The 19,595-nt window shown below is 36.8% G+C and overlaps 1 protein-coding gene and 1 long non-coding RNA gene across 3 annotated transcripts in view; one reads left to right on the top strand and one right to left on the bottom strand.

Annotated features, from left to right (window-relative positions):
- The first annotated feature begins 167 nt into the window (after positions 1–167).
- LOC136678950 (uncharacterized) lies at positions 168–8,694 on the top strand. 2 transcript variants are annotated; one of them, XR_010796507.1, is made up of 4 exons: positions 168–298; positions 2,412–2,548; positions 6,757–6,909; positions 8,559–8,694. It is a non-coding gene; the product is annotated as an uncharacterized lncRNA (long non-coding RNA). The 2 variants fall into 2 exon arrangements; XR_010796508.1 differs by lacking the exon at positions 168–298 and adding an exon at positions 1,046–1,179.
- The window catches only part of LOC136678949 (SUN domain-containing protein 2-like), a 26,934-nt gene continuing 14,621 nt past the window's right edge, over positions 7,283–19,595 (bottom strand). The window contains exons 5-18 of the mRNA XM_066657155.1: positions 18,648–18,701; positions 18,443–18,536; positions 17,120–17,181; positions 13,848–13,957; positions 12,681–12,794; positions 12,449–12,502; positions 11,913–11,956; positions 11,679–11,829; positions 10,588–10,809; positions 9,621–9,705; positions 9,387–9,502; positions 8,836–9,003; positions 8,557–8,646; positions 7,283–8,261 (exon numbers count right to left, since the gene is read on the bottom strand). Of these exons, the coding sequence (XP_066513252.1) occupies positions 8,145–8,261; positions 8,557–8,646; positions 8,836–9,003; positions 9,387–9,502; positions 9,621–9,705; positions 10,588–10,809; positions 11,679–11,829; positions 11,913–11,956; positions 12,449–12,502; positions 12,681–12,794; positions 13,848–13,957; positions 17,120–17,181; positions 18,443–18,536; positions 18,648–18,701 (1,481 nt within the window). The 3' untranslated portion in view covers positions 7,283–8,144. The remainder of the gene's footprint in view (positions 8,262–8,556; positions 8,647–8,835; positions 9,004–9,386; positions 9,503–9,620; positions 9,706–10,587; positions 10,810–11,678; positions 11,830–11,912; positions 11,957–12,448; positions 12,503–12,680; positions 12,795–13,847; positions 13,958–17,119; positions 17,182–18,442; positions 18,537–18,647; positions 18,702–19,595) is intronic.

The raw sequence follows: 19,595 nt of genomic DNA, 5'->3' as shown, positions 1-19,595 counted from the left end.
CACGAGTCCTGTGCGCGAGCACTCCGAGTTATGTGCGTCTGATCCCTCAGTTTTGCGAGCATTTTTGGCACAAACCTCTCGCGTGGGCGGGTTTTCTCAGCGGTGCCATTCCATTGGCTAATGAGTTTTTGAGTGACAACTCGGGCACTGACGTTGTTCACGACTCAACTGCAACAAGCGTGTTATTTGGCTTTGGGAGTCCGCGTGTGCCGAGTATCTATGGAACGCCGTTGGTCTCTAAACGTGTTGGATTCTCCGCGTTAACACGTAGCGTATAATTTCGTGTTAACACGCTAAGGTATTTACCGTTAAGTTTGTGTATTTCGTGAATCATGATGTTTACTGCCACCTACTGGTGTATGGCGTTATTGCTGAAACAACATAAAGCCTCAACTTACCAAATAACGGAAAAATTCCAGTGTTTAATATTCTGAACAATGTTTTTATGAGATTTTGTATAAACATTATACATATATAATTACGTTTAAAAGCGCACACTCACACACACACACACACACACACACACACACACACATATATATGTATATATATGTATAAACCCCTCACTTCAACCACCACTGAACTGCTGAAAAAATCCATTTTTTAATTCAGATTTTTTTGTGCAATTTCATTTTGAAGGAGATTTAACCTCCTATATGGAATATTTAGTAGATACACATAATTAAATAAAACATGAGTAAATTAATTATCTTTAAACATATTATACATGTTTACAGAAAGAGGAGGATCTGGAAAATTAATTTCACTATGAGTTTGTATTGACACCGTATTTTTTAGCAGTATGCTATTAAAAGAATGCACATAATTTATCAATGTGAATGAATTACGCCTCAGTATGTGTCACACGCAGTGTGAGAGAATAGTGATGTTTGTTTGATTTAAAATTATGAAAAGCTTTAGGGCATGCACGTTTACAAATTTTAAGGCACTAAACACCAGAGATTCTTTTATTGTGAAAAATAAACTTCCAGTTGCTATGGGGATCAGCTTACTAGTATTGCTGTCTTCACACTGCTCACGTACGGCTCAACGTAGCCATAGGTCAGCGCTTAGCTCACTATGTTATGAATAATTCAGATGAAACGTAGGGACTACGTTCACAGAAGATTTATGTTTCGTGTCAGCTACAATGTGTGATGTAAATCCTATCATGAATATGTAAGTACGCCCGGATTTGAGGACTCCCATTGGCAAAAACCTTAAGAAGCGTGTGAACGTGTCATTTTTGGTCACGTTATCGCGACAAAATTGTACGTGTTAGCACGCAAATTTTTAATAACGTGTTAACGCGCATGTGTTCACACGTTTAGAGCCCAGCATTTTAAAACAGTAAATCACAGAGAGTATTCGTGTTTATGTAAAATCCCACTGTGTCTCTCCACTGCTGAGCTGCAACGTGGAGTACGCATGCTCAGTCTAAAATACCCTGGACACTGAATTATCACTTAAAAATTCATTAGCCAATGGGAAGGCACCCCTGAGAAAACCCGCCCACGCGAGAGGTTTGTGCCAAAAATGCTCGCAAAACAGACAGCTCGCGCAGAACTCGAAGTAGTCGCGCACAAAACTGAGAGGGCACGCGCCGAACTCAGAGCTCACGCGCAAAAGTCATGGAGCACAAATGTCAGAACTGGATATTTTGTTTGCAAGTTATAAGTTTTATGTTTGAGATGATTTTTTTGTGCGATTCTTTTTGGCACAAATCTGATTCCATACTTCCGTGCCCACTTGGAGCTGCCTCCGGCCTGCAGAGATACCCTTCTCGAACTATTTTCTCATGAGCGGACGCAGGACGTCTTCTGATTGGCCGATCGAGATCTGGAAACTAGTAAACAGCGTTTTCCCCTGCGTCCAGTAAAACCTCAGGACAACCTCACGTGTGATATGTAGAAACACATGTAATTAGCCTGGTAATTTCATGGAGCGCTAAACGTGAACCGTAATGACTAGAATAATCAAAACATTTAGAATAAACACTCTTAAAAATTGAACAGCTCTCAAGAGTTTCAGGTCCAGGTCCTGATAGGGCAGCGTATGGGTCCAGACTCGGGCCGTGGAGCAGAACAAACTGAAGTTTTTCTTTATTCAAGTACAGGGCTAAAGGACAATAAGGTTTTCAACGAAATAGACAGAGAAATTGTCAGTAAATTATTGTAGTAATACAAGTGTATTATAACTTCAATTCAGCTAATAAAATAGGCAATTACTGTAGAAATGAGGAGGGCATTTTAATGTTTGGCTGAATGCCGCATGTGTGTGCTACAATTGAAACTGAATAAAAATAATATATGGTGTGACGTTCAACAGATTCCACAGGGTTAAATTAATCATGCTCATGTACAGCCTAATTCACCCTGGCGTGTAATGGTTTTCTTGGTTTTATTTTCCAGAATTTCTTGCAAAATATTCCTATAAAGAGCCCCATCATCCTCTCCTCTTTCCAACTGGAGACGACGGAGCAAGAGCAACAGACAAACCTAGAAACCAAATATTGAAGGGCATGTGCAACCGATACGAATAGCAACTGGTAGGTTTTACTGTGGTTTACCACATAAAAGTGTATTAACAGCACTGTTCTAACATCACTGTTAAATTTGGTATTAAATTGCCCATTATTAATTGCACTTTTATGAAAAAGCAACATGTAAAATATGAAATTCACATATTTTCAATAAATTATATATTAGAAATAAAACCCAAGAAATAATGGACCATTATTAGCAAAATATGCAAAAGCCAACATGACAACAACATGGGTATCCTGCCTGGGTATTCTTATCTGTCTCGCAGGTAAGTGTCAATATGTGTTTTACATCTATGTAGCTGTTGCATATTACCGTAAGAGTAGTTATAATCTCTTGGTAATTTTCAATCAAGTACCATAAATGTCAACAATGTTCACCTTTAAACCATGCATAACAATTTTCACATAATTACAACAATAAACACACCCACACATCAGTTATAAAAAAAAAAAAAATTTATTATTGAACGAAAAGAATCAGTCAGTATGGTCACTGACCTCGTACTGTTGCAAATCATGACTTCTGTCATACAAAAACCTGGATTTTAATTTAAAATTTAAGAACAGAAATGCAGCTACCCTGTACATTGCGTGAGTATTCCATGAAGACTTGGAATAGTATACAATGATCTGCAATAAAAATGTAACATCAACATGCATTCAAGTTTTCCTGTTTTGGGAAGTTATAAGATTTTTGCAGAAAAGTTTTTTTTTTTTTTTTTTTTTTTTTTTTTTTTTTTTTTAAACAGAAATATGTGGATTGGATGCTGTATGTTCGAAAGGTGAAGAGCATTTTTGTCAGAAACATCTGTGATTTATGTCATAATCTCCCCAGTCCAGCAGGGGTGTCTACTATTTTCACAAAATCTCAGTCCTGTTCCAATTGGACAATATCACAGTTCCACTTGGAACAAAGAAGCACACATCCAATTCATTCTTTTTTTATTCCCTCACCAATTACCCCATTATCTAGCAGCCCCCCCCCCCCCCCCCCCCCTTAAGGACAAAGCCACCAAACTGGGAGACTTATGAGCCTCTTCTGGGTTCTGTGAATCCAACTACAGTTTCTTTTTAAGCTGCTGCAAACCCAACACCACTGGATAGCTCAAAAGTCTTAGAAGAAAATGCTAACCCCTGGTTCAAACTAGAAGGCGACAGAGAAACCAATCACTTCCTAAGACAGTAGACGATTTACAGCAGCAATTTAACAGCAGACAGCAAGCAACATGGCAACAGAGGGACAAACTAAGCTGATATAGTGTAATTTATTCAAAAGGACACGACAAAATGATTAGCTCTAACAAATTCTCTGACCAATCACAGACACACCCACACCTCACATCGACAAACTGCCCTGAACATGCCCCCAAGAGACAAATTTGGAGATAGATATGCAATGTGGTCACGTCCTAGTGGGATTATAACTTAAATGTTCACATCTGCTGTGCTAACTATTAGACGATGCACAGGATTGAAAGAACATTGTCACTGTCCAAAGAAAAGCACATCTTATTTTTTGTCTATTTTTAGCTTACTACATCATTTGATTGCTGCAGCTGTCCTTCACATTGCATGAAACATTCATGATAAATGGGCCAATAGATATACTTTGTTTTATAGTTTTTATAATTTATTTGGAATAAAATATTTTTACTTAAATAAAAGATTACTTAAAGACTACTTAAATGTTTAGTTTTTTTTTCCCTTCTCCTATAAAGTTAGTATTTTGGAGATACATGGTTTTCTTCGGACAGCAGCGGTTTGAACAAAAAAAAAACAAAAAACAAAAACAAAAAAACACGGTACCAAGTATCAAAGGGAAAAAAGCCAAGCAGAGCCGAGCTGAGTTGAGGAGGTACCATACAGTGGAAAACGCCATTAGACTCCGGGGTTATTTCTCAAGGTAAACTCTGAGATCTCCCATTGGTAGAGACACTACTTTAACCACTGCAACCACTGCCACCAGCTGTACTTCTAGTGAACATTTAACAACCCAGAACTGCTTCAGTACAACACTAAATGGTGAACAAGCTTCAAATCATCTGAGAACCAGTGCCATAAGGTAAACACAAAATACTCATCAATGACAAACAAAAGACAACTCTAATAAACTGTAAAAGACAAATACTGTTTAATGGGACAATCAGTCATCTCCAGTGATTCTTCTTCATGTAATACAATAGCGATTATACTCACATCAAATGACCTGCATAAATCAGAGATTCGGTATTAAACCCATTTTAAATATGGCCACCTCACATTGGAAACTTGCTATAGTGACCATATACTAATTCATTTACGGACTACAAAGCTTGTATCTACCAAGAAAGGATTTTATGTCATGTGACTTACACTTTATTACATAAATGCAAATATAACAAGTAATCATTTGCATAAATATTGTTTGCTAAATTTTGATAATAAAAATGACTGATTGCTCCTTTAAAACAGGACATTTCAACCAATTTAGGAACAAAGGACATCAAATCAAAGACCCTTCCAAATAAAATAAAGCAAAATGATGGTATTTGAATGAGGGCTTGACTGATATACCATTTGGCTAATACTGATGGCATAAAATGTTTTAGGTATCAGCAAAAATATTACAAATAATGTATCAGTAAATAAAAGTATCAACACCTCATATTCAGCATTTCTATAACATGCTATAAATGAACAAAAAATATAAATAAAACTAATCAAATATTAAAAAACAAGGGTTAATAAAAGGAAACAAAACCCATAAACAATGAGTCATAGCTCTCACTTTAGTGCCACAATAATTGCATAGTTATATTATAGAATATGTTTATGGCAAAAAAAAAAAAAAAAAAAAATATTTATATATAAATAAATTAATATAAATAATAAAATATAAAATAAAATTAATAATAAAAAAAAAAACTCACTGATGATATCTGATGTTATCAGTTTATCAGAATTTGTAGCCATTTAAAATGTCATTTTAATCTTCAAAATTTCTTTTTGGTTAGGCCATATTTCTAATAAGCAAACTATTAACATACGGCAGAAAATCTATTTTTACATTCAAATATACAAACCAGTTTACACACTGCAGCATTTTCTGATAAAAATATTTTTGCACTCAGTGTCTGAATACAAGTATTAACACAGAGTATTTAAACTGATTTAAAACATTTCATGTGTAATAAAAGTTTACGGCTTTCAACATTTTAGAAAAAAGAAAGAGAAAGAGAGTCCTCTCTGCTTTGTTTATGTTATGGCTTTGAAAGCTTAAAAAAATCCTTTTGATTAATATTTATGTTAAATTCTTCACTAGATTGTCCAGTGAATTACCCTAAAACTAATCACCAACAACAAAAATAATTGTTTATAAAAAGTGGAACTCTACTCAGTGTTGATTTAAAAAGCAATGTTTTTCAAATGAAAATGGCATAATGAAAATTAAAATGACTGATGAAAAACAACAATCTTGACTTTCTGATACTAATGCCTCGATACACTAAGAAAACGTAACTACTTCAAGTATCTCTACCAAGTCATCTTTCATTTTGCCATGTTTTTAAAGTACTTTCAGCCATTTGTAGATTAATGTTACTTTATATTTTATATCTGGTATAGTATATGTTTTAAACCTTATTCAAATTTAACCTACATTATATGTTTAAAACACTTAACCACTGCTTTAAATGTACACACTCTGTTAATACAGCTGACCAATAGAACTAATGTTCTCTAGAGGATTAGCTTAAAATCACCATACCCAGTGCTAAGCTTAGGGCAAAGGAGACTGAAGAGGGGACAAAAAAGAAAATAAAAACAAAAATAGCAATACATTTTAAGTGTAGCATAATTTAAAATGAGACCTGCCTCAGGTCACTGTCTGTGAGGATTCTGCTGTGTTCTGCCCATGTCTGTGTGGGTTTCCTCTGGGTGCTCTGCTTTCCTCCCACGGCCCTAAAACACGTTTGTTGGTGGATCGATATGTGTAGGTGTATGGTGTCAAAAGAGGTTCTAAATTTCTGAGAACCAAAAAAACTGAATCCAAAAATCAATAAATGTCATTTTGTAATTGAGAAAACTGCCATTAATATTGAGAGTTATAAAAACAGGTTTGTAAACAGAATATTTCTGTATATAATCGTCTATTTTGAGTTAATTATTGATATGCTTGAAGTATCCGTCTTTACTTTCATTCCGCCTTTTCTCACTTGCGCTTTCGCCTCCAGAAGTTTCTCGCTTTTGACGGGGGTCGGGATCTAGACAGTCATTGGCTGCTGAAGTGAAGTCCTGCCCACCCAGCCAATTCTGCACACCCCGCTACGTCAGCGAGAGCGCGCCAATCTTACCCTGATTGGAAAATGACCGACCGGCAAACACAGGTAAGCCATATCAAATATTTATTAACTATTATGTTTTTTAGTAATGCACAGTTCGTCATAGCCATTGAGAGTCATTTTCCAGTCAGGGTTAGGATGGGTGAATCGGCTGGGTGGGCGGGGCTTAACTTCAGCAGCCAATGACTGTCCCACCCCCCGTCAAAAGCGAGAAATTTCTGGAGGCGAAAGCGAGACTGAGAGAAGCGCAACAGAGAAAATGTGGAATGTATGAAAGCGAAAACGGATTCTTCTACAATATTAAACTTAAAATAGAAGATTCTATACAGAAATATTCTGTTTACAAATCTGTTTTTATAACTCTCAATATTAATGACAGTTTTCTCAATTATAAAATGACATTTATTGGTTATGGATTTTGGTTTTTGGTGCCATATGGGTGTGTGAGAGTGAATGTGTTAGTGTGTGGTGCCCTGTGATAGACTGTCGCCCTGTCCAAGGTGTGTGACTTTGTGTAGGCTCTGCACCCAATGGGACCCTGAACTAGATAAGTGCTTACAAACAATAAAAAGTATGAATGAATAATTTAATATGCTCAGTGTATCAGCAATAGCCACAATACACATATCTTTCAAAAATAAGTTTACCTTTGTTTATATAAATACATTTAATTTGTATCCACTAAATACATCTTATACCCAATAGCTCTATTTTTACAGCCTCTGGCTGTATTCATTAATAAGGTACCACTCGCGATCAGAAGTACTGAAGCTTTAAAGAAAAGCTTCACCATGAATACCAACACTATTATAGAAAAGCTACTATTTTTTTTATCAGTAGGGATTAGCTATCCTATATTCTGCTTACTTCTGGTTAAAATGTTGCTTTAAAATATGCATTATACTGATAGCACTGAAATACAAAACAATAAATAAATAACAAGGTACCTTCATTTGGAGTTTGTAGTAAAATAGTACAAATTGTCTCAAAATGTTACTATTCCAGATCTGATAATATATTAATTAATTGTCACGCATGTTTATACCCTACAAGCCTCATGTTATCTGTGCATAATTGTTTGCTGAAGCCTATCAGGTATGATGCCCTTGTCCAAATCCAGCATTTTAGAGTTTTGTAAGTGAGAGAAATAATCAACCTCAATAACCATAAATATAAACAAAAACTTCAGTATCTCCAATAGTATTAAATGGATTTGTTTTAATCTAATTTAATCTAGAATTCTCACTCTTCTCTCCACCCCCATCCTTTCAGTGGCTCTCTCAGGTGGTCAAGGGTTGTCCATGGACTCTGAAGCGATAAACACAAGTGTACTCTGGATGACCCCAGTTACTGAGGATCCTCAAATCCACCAACCTATACACATCAGTCCCAGAGTCCTGCAATAAACACATAAATAATAATATACCAAAAATTATAGATCACCATTATACAGTGTATTATACCAGTACAGATGACAACTTGTGAGCTGAAAGCCAGCATTATAATGTCCTTCAAGACACTGGCAGGCACTCCAGGGCCTAGAGCCTGTGCCTATCATTTTCTTGTGGGGCATTACAAAGCTGGCACAAACCCTTCTGTTCTTTAACAAAAACTGTTCGGCTAGTTTATGATTTATTAAAAAAAATTTATTAATTTAAAATGATGTTATGTTTTGCATCTGTTCTTTCTTACAGGAATTTTGAATGTCTGGATGGGTTCTCCGTCTTGTTCGTATGTGAATGTTCCTAGATGTTTCCCTTCTGCGTCTTCCTCTGTCATTCCCTGAAAGAACAGTCAAGAGTCAGAAAGTAATAAAACGATGACTAGAGCCCAACTGAAAAACAAATTAAAAGCTGCAATGTATATTCATTGTTGTGGAAGGTTTTGTGAACTAGGCCCAGTTTTTTTTTAACATGACTGTAATATTACAACATAATATAAATGTGAGGTTTGATATGTGTGATGACTCACGTAAACCGCAAAGTCCTTCGGAGCACTGCTGATGTTTCCAGTTGGAGAGAGAACCTTGGGCACATGCTCAAGGGTGACATGTGTAATTTGGACCGGGTATGATAGAGAAATCACCAGAAAACCTTCAGAACCACGAAATGCCCAGCACTTTCCAGGATACAGTTCAGGCTGTTAATGTCACACAGACATCACAGAAATATAAGAATTTAAGCAACAACTAGCAACATAGGTTCATATATATATGTAAATGTACACATCCTCATATTTCTATCAAAATTCTGAACATGGTATACCTATATAAATAATTATCATCCACCAACTGAGCTGTAAGTGATGATAGGTGTTTTAGGCATGCTGCTCTGGAAAGACTAAAACTAAGAAGTAACATGTTAAAATAGAGTACTCTAGTTGCATTTTAGGGGATAGCATGTGCTGTTATTTAGATAAAGGACTAAAGTACACTATTACTTCCACCATAAGGAATCTAGAGAATGATAATAGCTCTTATTTGTTAAGTGTTACAGTTTTTTTTGTTTTTTTGTGTGTGTTACCTGTGTGACCGTGCGTGGACTTTCAGATTGATACCACAGAGGAACTCCAAACAGACTGAGGCATGCCGTCTTAGTGTGATAGGTCTCAGAGCAGCGAGTGTTGATCACACTTGCACCTAAACACGTACACACACACACCATACTCCTGATCACCTTCTCTTGATCAGTTATGAGTGTAGACGATAAGTTGTTCAGTCAATGCTGGGGAATAGTTGTATATCTATAGATATTTACCTGAAGACTCCAGTGCATAATCAGCCATACCCACGCCATCAGCTCTGTAGAGGCTCAGAGCTCTGTGGACGATCTGTTCTACATCCTGTTAAAAATGTATAAATCAGCATAAACACTCAGTTCCAACCAGCATTCTATCCTGCACTACACAACAGGCCTTCAACATTAATACAGACATTTTTTTACTGTCCAAAACCACCAGTTTGGTATGGAGAAAGAACTTAAAAATTATTTTCAAAATGAATTCACTTTTAAATGCATCTAAATAACTACACATGCCACTGGGATATGATTCCAGATTTCAGTAGTGTGAATTTTGCTCCAACAATTTTGAAGGCATCGTGCCACCCTTAAACATGCCATGCAAATTCACCTTACAGGCACTACTATTTCCATAATACTCAAGTGTTTTTCAAAAGCTTGAGCTCTTAACCCTTTAAGTCAGTGGCAGTTAACTTTGGTGTTGTGCACTGAGTAAAATAAATATTTAAATGAAAGACATCAACACAGCAAATAAGGTAAAGATAGCTCATAAACACTTATAACACTATACCCTCCTTAAACTAGAAAAGGCAGTTACATTAGAATAGGCTTTGATTATGCTAGCTTGTAAAAAAGGCATTGATAACACAAGCTCAAACACTGAGGAGATATATACACTGTTTTTTCCCCATAAAGAAAATGAATGCAATTAATACACAGCTATACACCTACAACTCTCTGGCAAGTAGAGGGTTACAGCTCTGCCCCTCTAAAGTTTGCATATGTTCCAGTAAAACAAGTAGTCTATAAATGCACCTCGTACCTGACACAACATTAAGGCTCTCACATCTGCCGTTAAATCCTCAACATTCCGACATTTATTCCTAACTATTTGCAAAAAACTAGAGGTTCTTCATCAAAAGAGCATGAGGTGCTTTTTAAAACCCTTGATTTCAGTAGGAATGCTGGATGAGCTGAAACACACCTTTATGGTAATCGCTCCTGCTCCTTCTTCTTTCAGGGTCTCGCCCACTGTTCTCCACACATCTCTTTTCTCTTTCTGCCTTTCTTCTCCAAGTCTGTCCATTAATTTCTTTTCCAGACCCTCCAGCGCCCTCTGCAGTTCAGGACGCATCACTGCATCCTGCTCCGAGCCAAGAGGCGTGGACAACTGCTGCAGCAGCCAATCAGAGAGCTCTTTTTTCAACTAATAATAAAAAAAAGACATTTTATTACTGTTACAAGTATTCTTATAAATAAACATATACGAGCGATGACTTTAAATATGCTTATATTCAGAAAGCCTAGATTAAATGGATCCCAATGTATCCCTAAAATCCCCAGGTTTTTAATGTATTGTTGTCACAGGAATACTAACATATATATATGCATATTGTCGCTGTCCAACGAAAAACATATGTCTCCTGAAATAGTAACTTGGAGTAATAGACTTTCAGTGGAAGTCAATGTAAAAAGATTTTATATAATAATAAAATAGGGGGTGGCACAGTGGCGCAGCAGGTAGTGTTGCAGTCACACAGCTCCAGGGATCTGGAGGTTGTGGGTTCGATTCCTGCTCTGGGTGACTGTCTGTGAGGAGTTGGTGTGTTCTCCCTGTGTCCACATGGGTTTCCTCCGGGTGCTCCGGTTTCCTCCCACAGTCCAAAAACACACGTTGGTAGGTGGATTGGCGACTCAAAAGTGTCCGAGTGTGTGAATGAATGTGTGTGTGTGTCTGTGTTGCCCTGTGAAGGACTGGCGCCCCCTCCAGGGTGTATTCCCACCTTGCGCCCAATGATTCCAGGTAGGCTCTGGACCCACCGCGACCCTGAATTGGATAAGCGCTTACAGAAAATGGATGAATGAATGAATGAATGAATGAATGAATGAATGAATGATAATAAAATAATTTTTAAGCAATTCCAATCATCATAAAGATTTCAAGTTTCAAATGATATAATAAACTAAATATCCACAAAAACGGAGATACATGTTTTCACTGGACAGCGACTATATGCATATGCTTAATGCCCATAAGAATGTGTAAGTGTGTGTGCATGTGTGTGTGGGTAGGACCTTGGCATTCTGAGATTCCTGGGCATCCACTCTTAGAGTGAGGAGTTCAGATGAGGACCGTAGGTCAGATACATCAGATCTAAGATCAGAAATCTGATGCTGAATGCCATTCAGCTGTTCTTTAATCCCACTTTCATGCTCTAAATGAACACTAGGGGGGAGACAGAAACAATACACAATTCACACAGAATCTGTTTTAATACGATTAAAGAACTGAATAGAAGAGAGACTTACTTCTTCAGTCTCACTTTCAGGTCCTGCATATTGGTATTCAGCATCTGCCCACACAAATACAAACACATAGGTTATACATAGTTATATATGCAGGGCCTTTCCCACCTTTATCAGAGCACTTCCTGTTGTATGTGATGTTGCCATGACAATGTAAACAGTATGCAGAGACATCACAAATAGATTTTTTTTCAGACTTTCAGAAGACTGTTCTATGAATATTACAGAGAACACATCCAGTGTGTATTTATTGCTGTAGTCTGGATCATTTAGTGCAAAAAACAGTCATTGATTAACGTGTGACACCAAGCAAAAAGAAAAGGCACAGTTCACTATAGAGATTTCATTAAACAAATCTGGACAATATAACAGACAAAGAAAAAAAAAAATTAACTTTCTGAACCCTGTTGAATTGACTATGGATGAGCTGAAACACACCGCTCCTGCTCCTCCTTCTTTGAGACTTTTCAACAATATTCTAATGAGTATGTGAACATACTCATTGTTTGTGTGTGATTGTTTGCAAATTGGATTCTTACGTCATGCCTGAGCTTTTGATTTTGTCCATCTTCTTTAAGCAAGTTGACCTCTTTCTGAAGCAATGAAGAGACAGAATGATAAATGTGAGATTAACCAACAGCAATGTAATATCTAAAAAATTAAACACATACATATACACATACACACACATACATATATATATATATATATATATATATATAATAACCCCCCATCCCCCACCAACACACCCTCCACCAGCACATTTCTCACCAGCACATTCTCCATTTCTCTAGCTCTGCTCTCCGTCCATTTGGCTTCTCTCTCATACAGATCTGTAAATATTTCATTCCTCAAGGCCACCAGACTGGCATGATATAACTTGTCCTTCAGGAAGAGCCAAAAAATGAATAAATAAAAACAAACGTGTATTATTGTCTGAAGGTAAATGACAAAATACATTAGAAAATTCGTAATACAATGGGCCCGGTCAGGACAGAGTTAGGCCAGTTGGAGATGCCCACTGTAGCCCTTCATCAGTGGTCATCAACTACAGAGATACTCTTGTCCCAATATTTTGTCTGGTGGACACTCAGTGGAACAGTGACAAAGATGAGAAAACCCCAGCAATAGATAAAATCTGTGTGATATTGATTTTCACTGACTGATTTACTAAAAAAAAAAAAAAAAAAAAAAAAAACAACAACAACGCAATCATTTAATAGACCAGAAGAAATAAAAAAGGTAATGTACACAAAAACATAACATAATAAAAAACTCTGATGCATTTGTGTTTTAACGGATACAAGAAAGATCTCAGAACTTAATGGTGGATACTTCTACATTGAGTGTTTCCTAATTGTTTTTTGGGTTGTTTTTGGAAAAATATCCAAACAAAATTAGGCCTGGGCAAAGCATCGGTGCCCTGGTAATTCATATTCAACTGCATACCCAGCACTGCAAACAGCTTCTAGTCTTGTTAAGTCTACTCATAATTCATAATTCATTATACTGTAGAGATCTCATGCACAAAAGCTGGCGTTTTGTGTTTTATAGCTATAGTTGGCCACAGCCATGCAGAGTTTCCAGTGTTAGAGCATTCTCTAACTTTGTTTGCATTATCTCTCACTCCCCCAAATACACATACACCATGTGGTTCCATCATGCAAAGCTACAACTGACACACACATATACACACACACACACACACACCTTTATTTGTGTCACTACTTGAGTTGGGTTGAGTATTTTCCACCAACTCTATATCACAGACAACAGTGGTACACGAGCTAAAGTAATGGTACACAAATATAGTTGAGGTGTAAGGTACAAGTTCCTACTAAAAAGGACACTGGATAATAATAAGATTTTAAAACATATGTAGCATTGAAACATACATAGCATAGCATTATGCACTAAACAGCAAGTCACTGTACTCACATCCAAAGGGGGTCGAACAGGTGTGGGTGTGCTAGGGGGCTGTTTTGAGGGGCTTCGAGTCACACTGCGAAACACTGGAGCTGTAATGTAAGGATACCAGTACCATATTCCTGCACAAAATGACAACACCACATCTGTAAAAAATGCACCTGACAGTAACAGAGCTGTAACAATTTCCTGTCATCAATACACCTATTAGTGTTTATATACTCCATTCCCAAAAGTTTATTGTAACACTCCTTATGCAAATTCTCTTGTAAAATGAAGAGTATTAACACAAGGTTCCCCACTTTTCTGTACAGACTCCACTCTTCCAGAAAGTCTTTTACCAGAGATGTTGAAACATTTCTCTGAGGATCTGATGGCAGCACCTAGAGGTAAGAAGTGAATCTCATTTCACTCCTTAGCCCTTCTTCTCAGTTTTCTCTAGGAGTAGGCTGTTTCAATTCTTGGAAAAAAGAGGGCTCGGGTCAAGGACCCCTTGAAACTGAGATTTTTCTGTAGCACACTTCAAACGAAGGGCTATGGATGCTTTGTGAATCAACAGCAAGATGGCTGAGGTTGATGGATGATAACCGTTTTATTACCTTATTTTAATGTAGTTTGTTTACTTCATAACAAGCATAAGACATCACAAGTAGCATGCCGATAACTCAGTAGTTATCTAGTAAATTTCCAGCGCCACCATAAAATGATGAAACAATTTCATTCTAATGCCTGTGGCTACTGCAACATTTAAGGTGGAAATGAGAGTTTCAAATAAAAATCTGCAAGACTTACAAAAAGATAGGAGTGGGTGATAACATATGGTTGTCAACCACTAATCAATGCATATGATGCCCTAAACTTACGTATGTTAAAGTCTAGTAGCACTCCTCAAATATCACTGCAGACTGGCAGCAGGGCACTGCTGAAGCTCTGCTATTTTTATGCTTTGATGACATAACAGGTTCTTGAAGGGTTATCCCATTTCGTAGGGGAAGATTAGAAGAAGGGTAGGGGTAAAATACAGGGGTCATACAGTTTTTCCAATGTCAAATTCAAGCACTTTTCATGAACTTTCAAGGTCAATTTTTGAGCTTTTCCAGCACCTTACAATTGGAGTATATTGTATATTCATTCAAAACCATACATACTCAAAATTATAACTTTACTTTTTATATATTTTTATACAAGGAATAATAAACATCCAGAACTGTATTTGGTAATAGCAGAAGGATAAAGTTTCAAAATGTGTCATCTGTTTATAAGTAGTTTCCTTGCTATCTAAACTGGCTGAGTTTATGTTTTTATTTTGTTGCCCCGTGCTTTTGTGTGTGGAATGTTTAAATGTGTATGATTATATTTTCATCTAATATTTTCTACTACTGACATGAAAATTATGCCATGAAAACTAGCATTACCCAATTGTATCACACACAGTGCACATCATTAATTAAAATTAATCAGCAGCTAGCAGTGTACATAAACTAATAAGCATTCACGTTTTCTCAAAAAATTCTCTACTACGATGTACCTTTCACGTGACTTGTGAGTGCACTCTTCCATTGTGAAAAGGTGCAGGTGTTTTTGTAGGCTTTGCAGGAAGCTACTCGAATGGAGTCAAAAAATGGTCATAAAGATTTTGAGTTTGTAAAACCATACTAACATATGTAACGGAATTTGTAACTGCGTTTGTTCAACTACATACACGTAAAATTAAAGTCCACGAATGTATTAGAATGCACAAATTAAAAAAACAAAAACACACAATAATTTAAATTCACAAATGTGTAAAATAATCTTTGTAATGTATATTTAAATGTGTAAAAAAGATTGCATTTGTAAATCAAATGTTTTGAATGCATGTACCTGTACCTCTTAAATGGCTTAAAGTGTACCAGAGAAAACATTTTTGAGGTTCCAAATGTGATAGTAGACATTTTTGAATATGGTGGAAAAAATCAACACATTCACCTTTTCTGCTGCGTGTGCGAATGTCTTTTTGCAGTTGCGGATTTAAGACCCTATTTTGATGGACCAATAGGAAAACTTTAGCTGGTCCAATCAGATCATGAGGTTCGTTTAACCAATCAGAACACTGATTTGTTGCTGTCAGCCATAGCGCTTTTCCACAAAAAGAACTCTGGTTCTCGAACTGGTTCCGTTGCTGATTCGAACCTTTGTTCTTTCCAGTGAACCGCCGCATTTCGAAACGTTTAGAGGGGAACCAGGCTCTGAACTGTAAATGACCCCGTCAAGCTCCACTTGGCGACAACGCTGCGAGGGTGAGATGTAATAATTTGTAAATGCTGCCGAGTTCAGAGGTGTCCTGCTGAGCTTGTGAAGAGCGAAGAAAGATAACCAAGAGCTCAGAACTTCAAATACTGTGTTATCGCCCAATGGAGCTTTACAGGGACATCTTGGTTATGTTTCTCCATTGTTCACAAGCTCAGCAGTTCATAAGCACACATTTGTGAATATTGTTTTACAAACTCACACTTTTTAACTCCATACGAGTGCCCTCCTGCAAAGCCTACAAAAACAAATTCTGTTACATTTGTGAGTATTGTTTTACAAACTCAAAATATTTTTGACCCTTTTTCGCAAACAAGCTAGTTTACACTTCTGGGTGAGCTGAGTCAAATGACCTTGGTTCACCAAAAAGAATCAGAATTCCCATCATTAACACATGCATAGGTACTAGCGAGTCCATGCGGAACAGTTTTTGGCTCTGAGGCATTTATTTGTCCATCTAATAATTGAACTATGCAGCCATTTGTTGTAAAAGAAATACAGTTACAATGTCAAGCATTTTCAAGCACTTTATCCAAAATTCCTTTGCAAACCTGGAAAATACAACTTTAACATTCAAGCATTTTCAAGGATTTCAAGCACCCGTACGAACCCTGAAAATAAAAAAATAAAAAATGGGATGCAGCCATAGTTAAGTCATGTAAGAGGATTAGTTATGGAACTCCAACTTGTCCCAGTGGTTATGAATGGAACTCCATCTGCCCAGAGAATGCAGGTCTATTGATCCACAGCCCAGTGCTGGGAGTTTCATAGCCATCTAACACTTGGCACTGAGCATAAGGACCTTAAGCTCATCTGCTCTAGGGAGTCCATGAAGGGTAAACCATAAGCTAGCTGAATACCCAAAGTGTAAATGTCTTCAATATGGCCTGTTGTTGGCATTTCATATAATCCTTTTTCCCCCCACATCACACCAAAGCTAAGGAGAACAGGGAATATTGTGAGTTGATGATTCAGGAATGTCTCTGCAGACTCACCAAAAAGCAGCAGGAGAAGGAGGAGGAGGAGGAGGACAGCCTTCCTCACACCTGCAGAGTGACTAAAGACATAAGAGTACAAGAGAATTCATACAGAGAACATGTAAACATACATTCTACACATGCATTTTTCAGACAAAAGCCTACATATAGTCTTAATTTTGTACTTGTACTTACACACACACACACACATTATTTAATGCTTTAATGTACAGTAAGGCTTTATATTCTGTTATTAATAAATAATATTTATTTTGGGTATAAGATTATGGTGCTTAAATATAAATCCTAATTAAAAACACACCCCACACATATATATACATATACACTCATCATAATATTATTGTGTATTATGTTACATATATACTTCAGCACTTTAGCAATACACTGTGAAAGTACTGGTTCAATTGTTTGGTGTGTTCTCCTTGTGACTGTGTAGGTTTCCTTCGGGTGCTCCAGTTTCCTCCCACAGTCCAAAAACACACGTTGATATGTGGATTGGCGACTCAAAAGTGTCCATATAGGTGTGAGTGAGTGTGTGAGAATGTGTCACCCTGCAAAGTCCGGGTACCCACTCCAGGGTTTGTTCCTGCTTTGCCCCCAGTGAGTACGGGAGGTTTCCGGACCCACCGAGACCCTGAAATGGATAAGTTACAGACAACAAACAAAAGAATGGATATATTGATCTTGTGAAATTATATTCACAAATATTTTTACAGCCTGCAGTTATGTATTACATTTTGTGTGCATGTGAAAAAAAAGATTCTCACAAGTTCCATTTTGTGAATGTGTAATAAAGATTTGTAGCTGTAGAAATGCTGTGAAAACATTTGTTCTCCCAAATATAATTTGCACATTATTTTGTGTATGTGTAATTACAATTTTTGCATCAATATTTTGAAATACAAACACACAAATTTGCAACACTGAAGTTACAAACTGCAAACCATAAAACTGAACTCATGAACTCTTTATTAATGGCTGAACTGACTAGACAATCGGCATGCTGTTGACCACTGATTAGCAAGTGAAAAGGCAAAAGATTCTAGCACATTCCGCTTACTTAAATCAAGATTAATTAATTCACTCATTCATTGTCTGTATCCGCTTATCAAGTTCAGAGTCACGGTGGGTCCGGAGCCTACTTGGAATCACTGGACACGAGGCAGGAACACACCCTGAAAGGGGCAATTGAGTCAATATGTGAGAGCAGTGATTTTAACTTTTGGGCTTCTTCATTAAGCATCCTTAAAGGAGAACCTAGACCATTATTTTGGAATAATGAAATGCAGTCCTAGGAATGATCCACCACACAGGACTGACCTGCTAAGCAGAGAAACATTAATAAGAGAGATTCCAGAGGTCAGACTGTACCAGGCTGTTCCCAACCACCAATACAGCATTGTAAAAGCCCGACCTAAACAAACACACACAAATAAATAAGTGTGAAATGACAGACCAGTAACTTAGTTGATGTCAGAATGATAACTGTAGTAACATGAAAGCTGAAAAGTAAAGGTCTTGTCACCTGGTGAGGTCAGTATTTCTCGGAGCCCAGACTCAGCCAGAGACTGAGAAGAACCTGGAAGCAAAGTACATCTTATATTCACTCTCACTCACACATACTTAACACAGTGTAAACGTTGACTTGGTGCTTCCTGACCACTTAAATGCAGCATATTAAACTTTGGTGGTTGGAAGCAATATTTCTGCATATTCTTTTGAACAAATAAAAGTCTCCTAAAAGGATTGGAAGTTGTACAAATAAAATTGTTATTTATTTGCCTTCATTTATTATCCTTGTTAATTATATAGTTGAAATTGATCTCCTCAAGTGTAGTTTATTAACTGATTAAAAAAAAAAAAAAAAGCTGTCTTAAGATCAGCAGATAAAATCAGCCAGCTGATATCAGTCAGGCACAAAAAAATACCAAGCACATTACAACCTACCCCAACATATACCCTTCATTCAGAACTCATGGAACTCACAGGGCACAATCCAGTAGTGGTCTAGACTGCAATCTATTCTCACTCATCTGACCTCCCTTGACGTTCAATAAATTAATTAAGTTCCACTTGTTATATTTTTGACCCCCTACATCTTGTACAACCCCTACATTCCATGATTTACAGATCCATATAAATGTTGTTGATGTAACAAATACCTGCACCTCCAAAATCCAAAATCAAGGAAAACAGATTTCATTTGTAGTAATTTTGGATCATTTCTAACATTCAAAACCATGTTAATCCCAGCTTGCATCTTCAAAAATGTCCAAAAAGCAATATTTTCCCAGCCTCACAAAAAAAAAAAAAAAAATAAATAAAAATATATCAGACAAAAATCTCTTCCTATGATTTCAGACCATGGCATCATTTAGATTCAAGAATCATTATTATTATTTTTTTTAAACACAAGATCCGTGTTTACACAACGTAATTCAGCACACTTAAAGAAAACAGAGCTCTAACTATT

The sequence above is a fragment of the Hoplias malabaricus genome, chromosome Y, assembly GCF_029633855.1.
Source record: "Hoplias malabaricus isolate fHopMal1 chromosome Y, fHopMal1.hap1, whole genome shotgun sequence".
Lineage (NCBI taxonomy): Eukaryota > Metazoa > Chordata > Actinopteri > Characiformes > Erythrinidae > Hoplias > Hoplias malabaricus.
The sequence above is the reverse complement of the archived record's forward strand: the minus strand, read 5'-3'. Positions and strand labels throughout refer to the sequence as shown.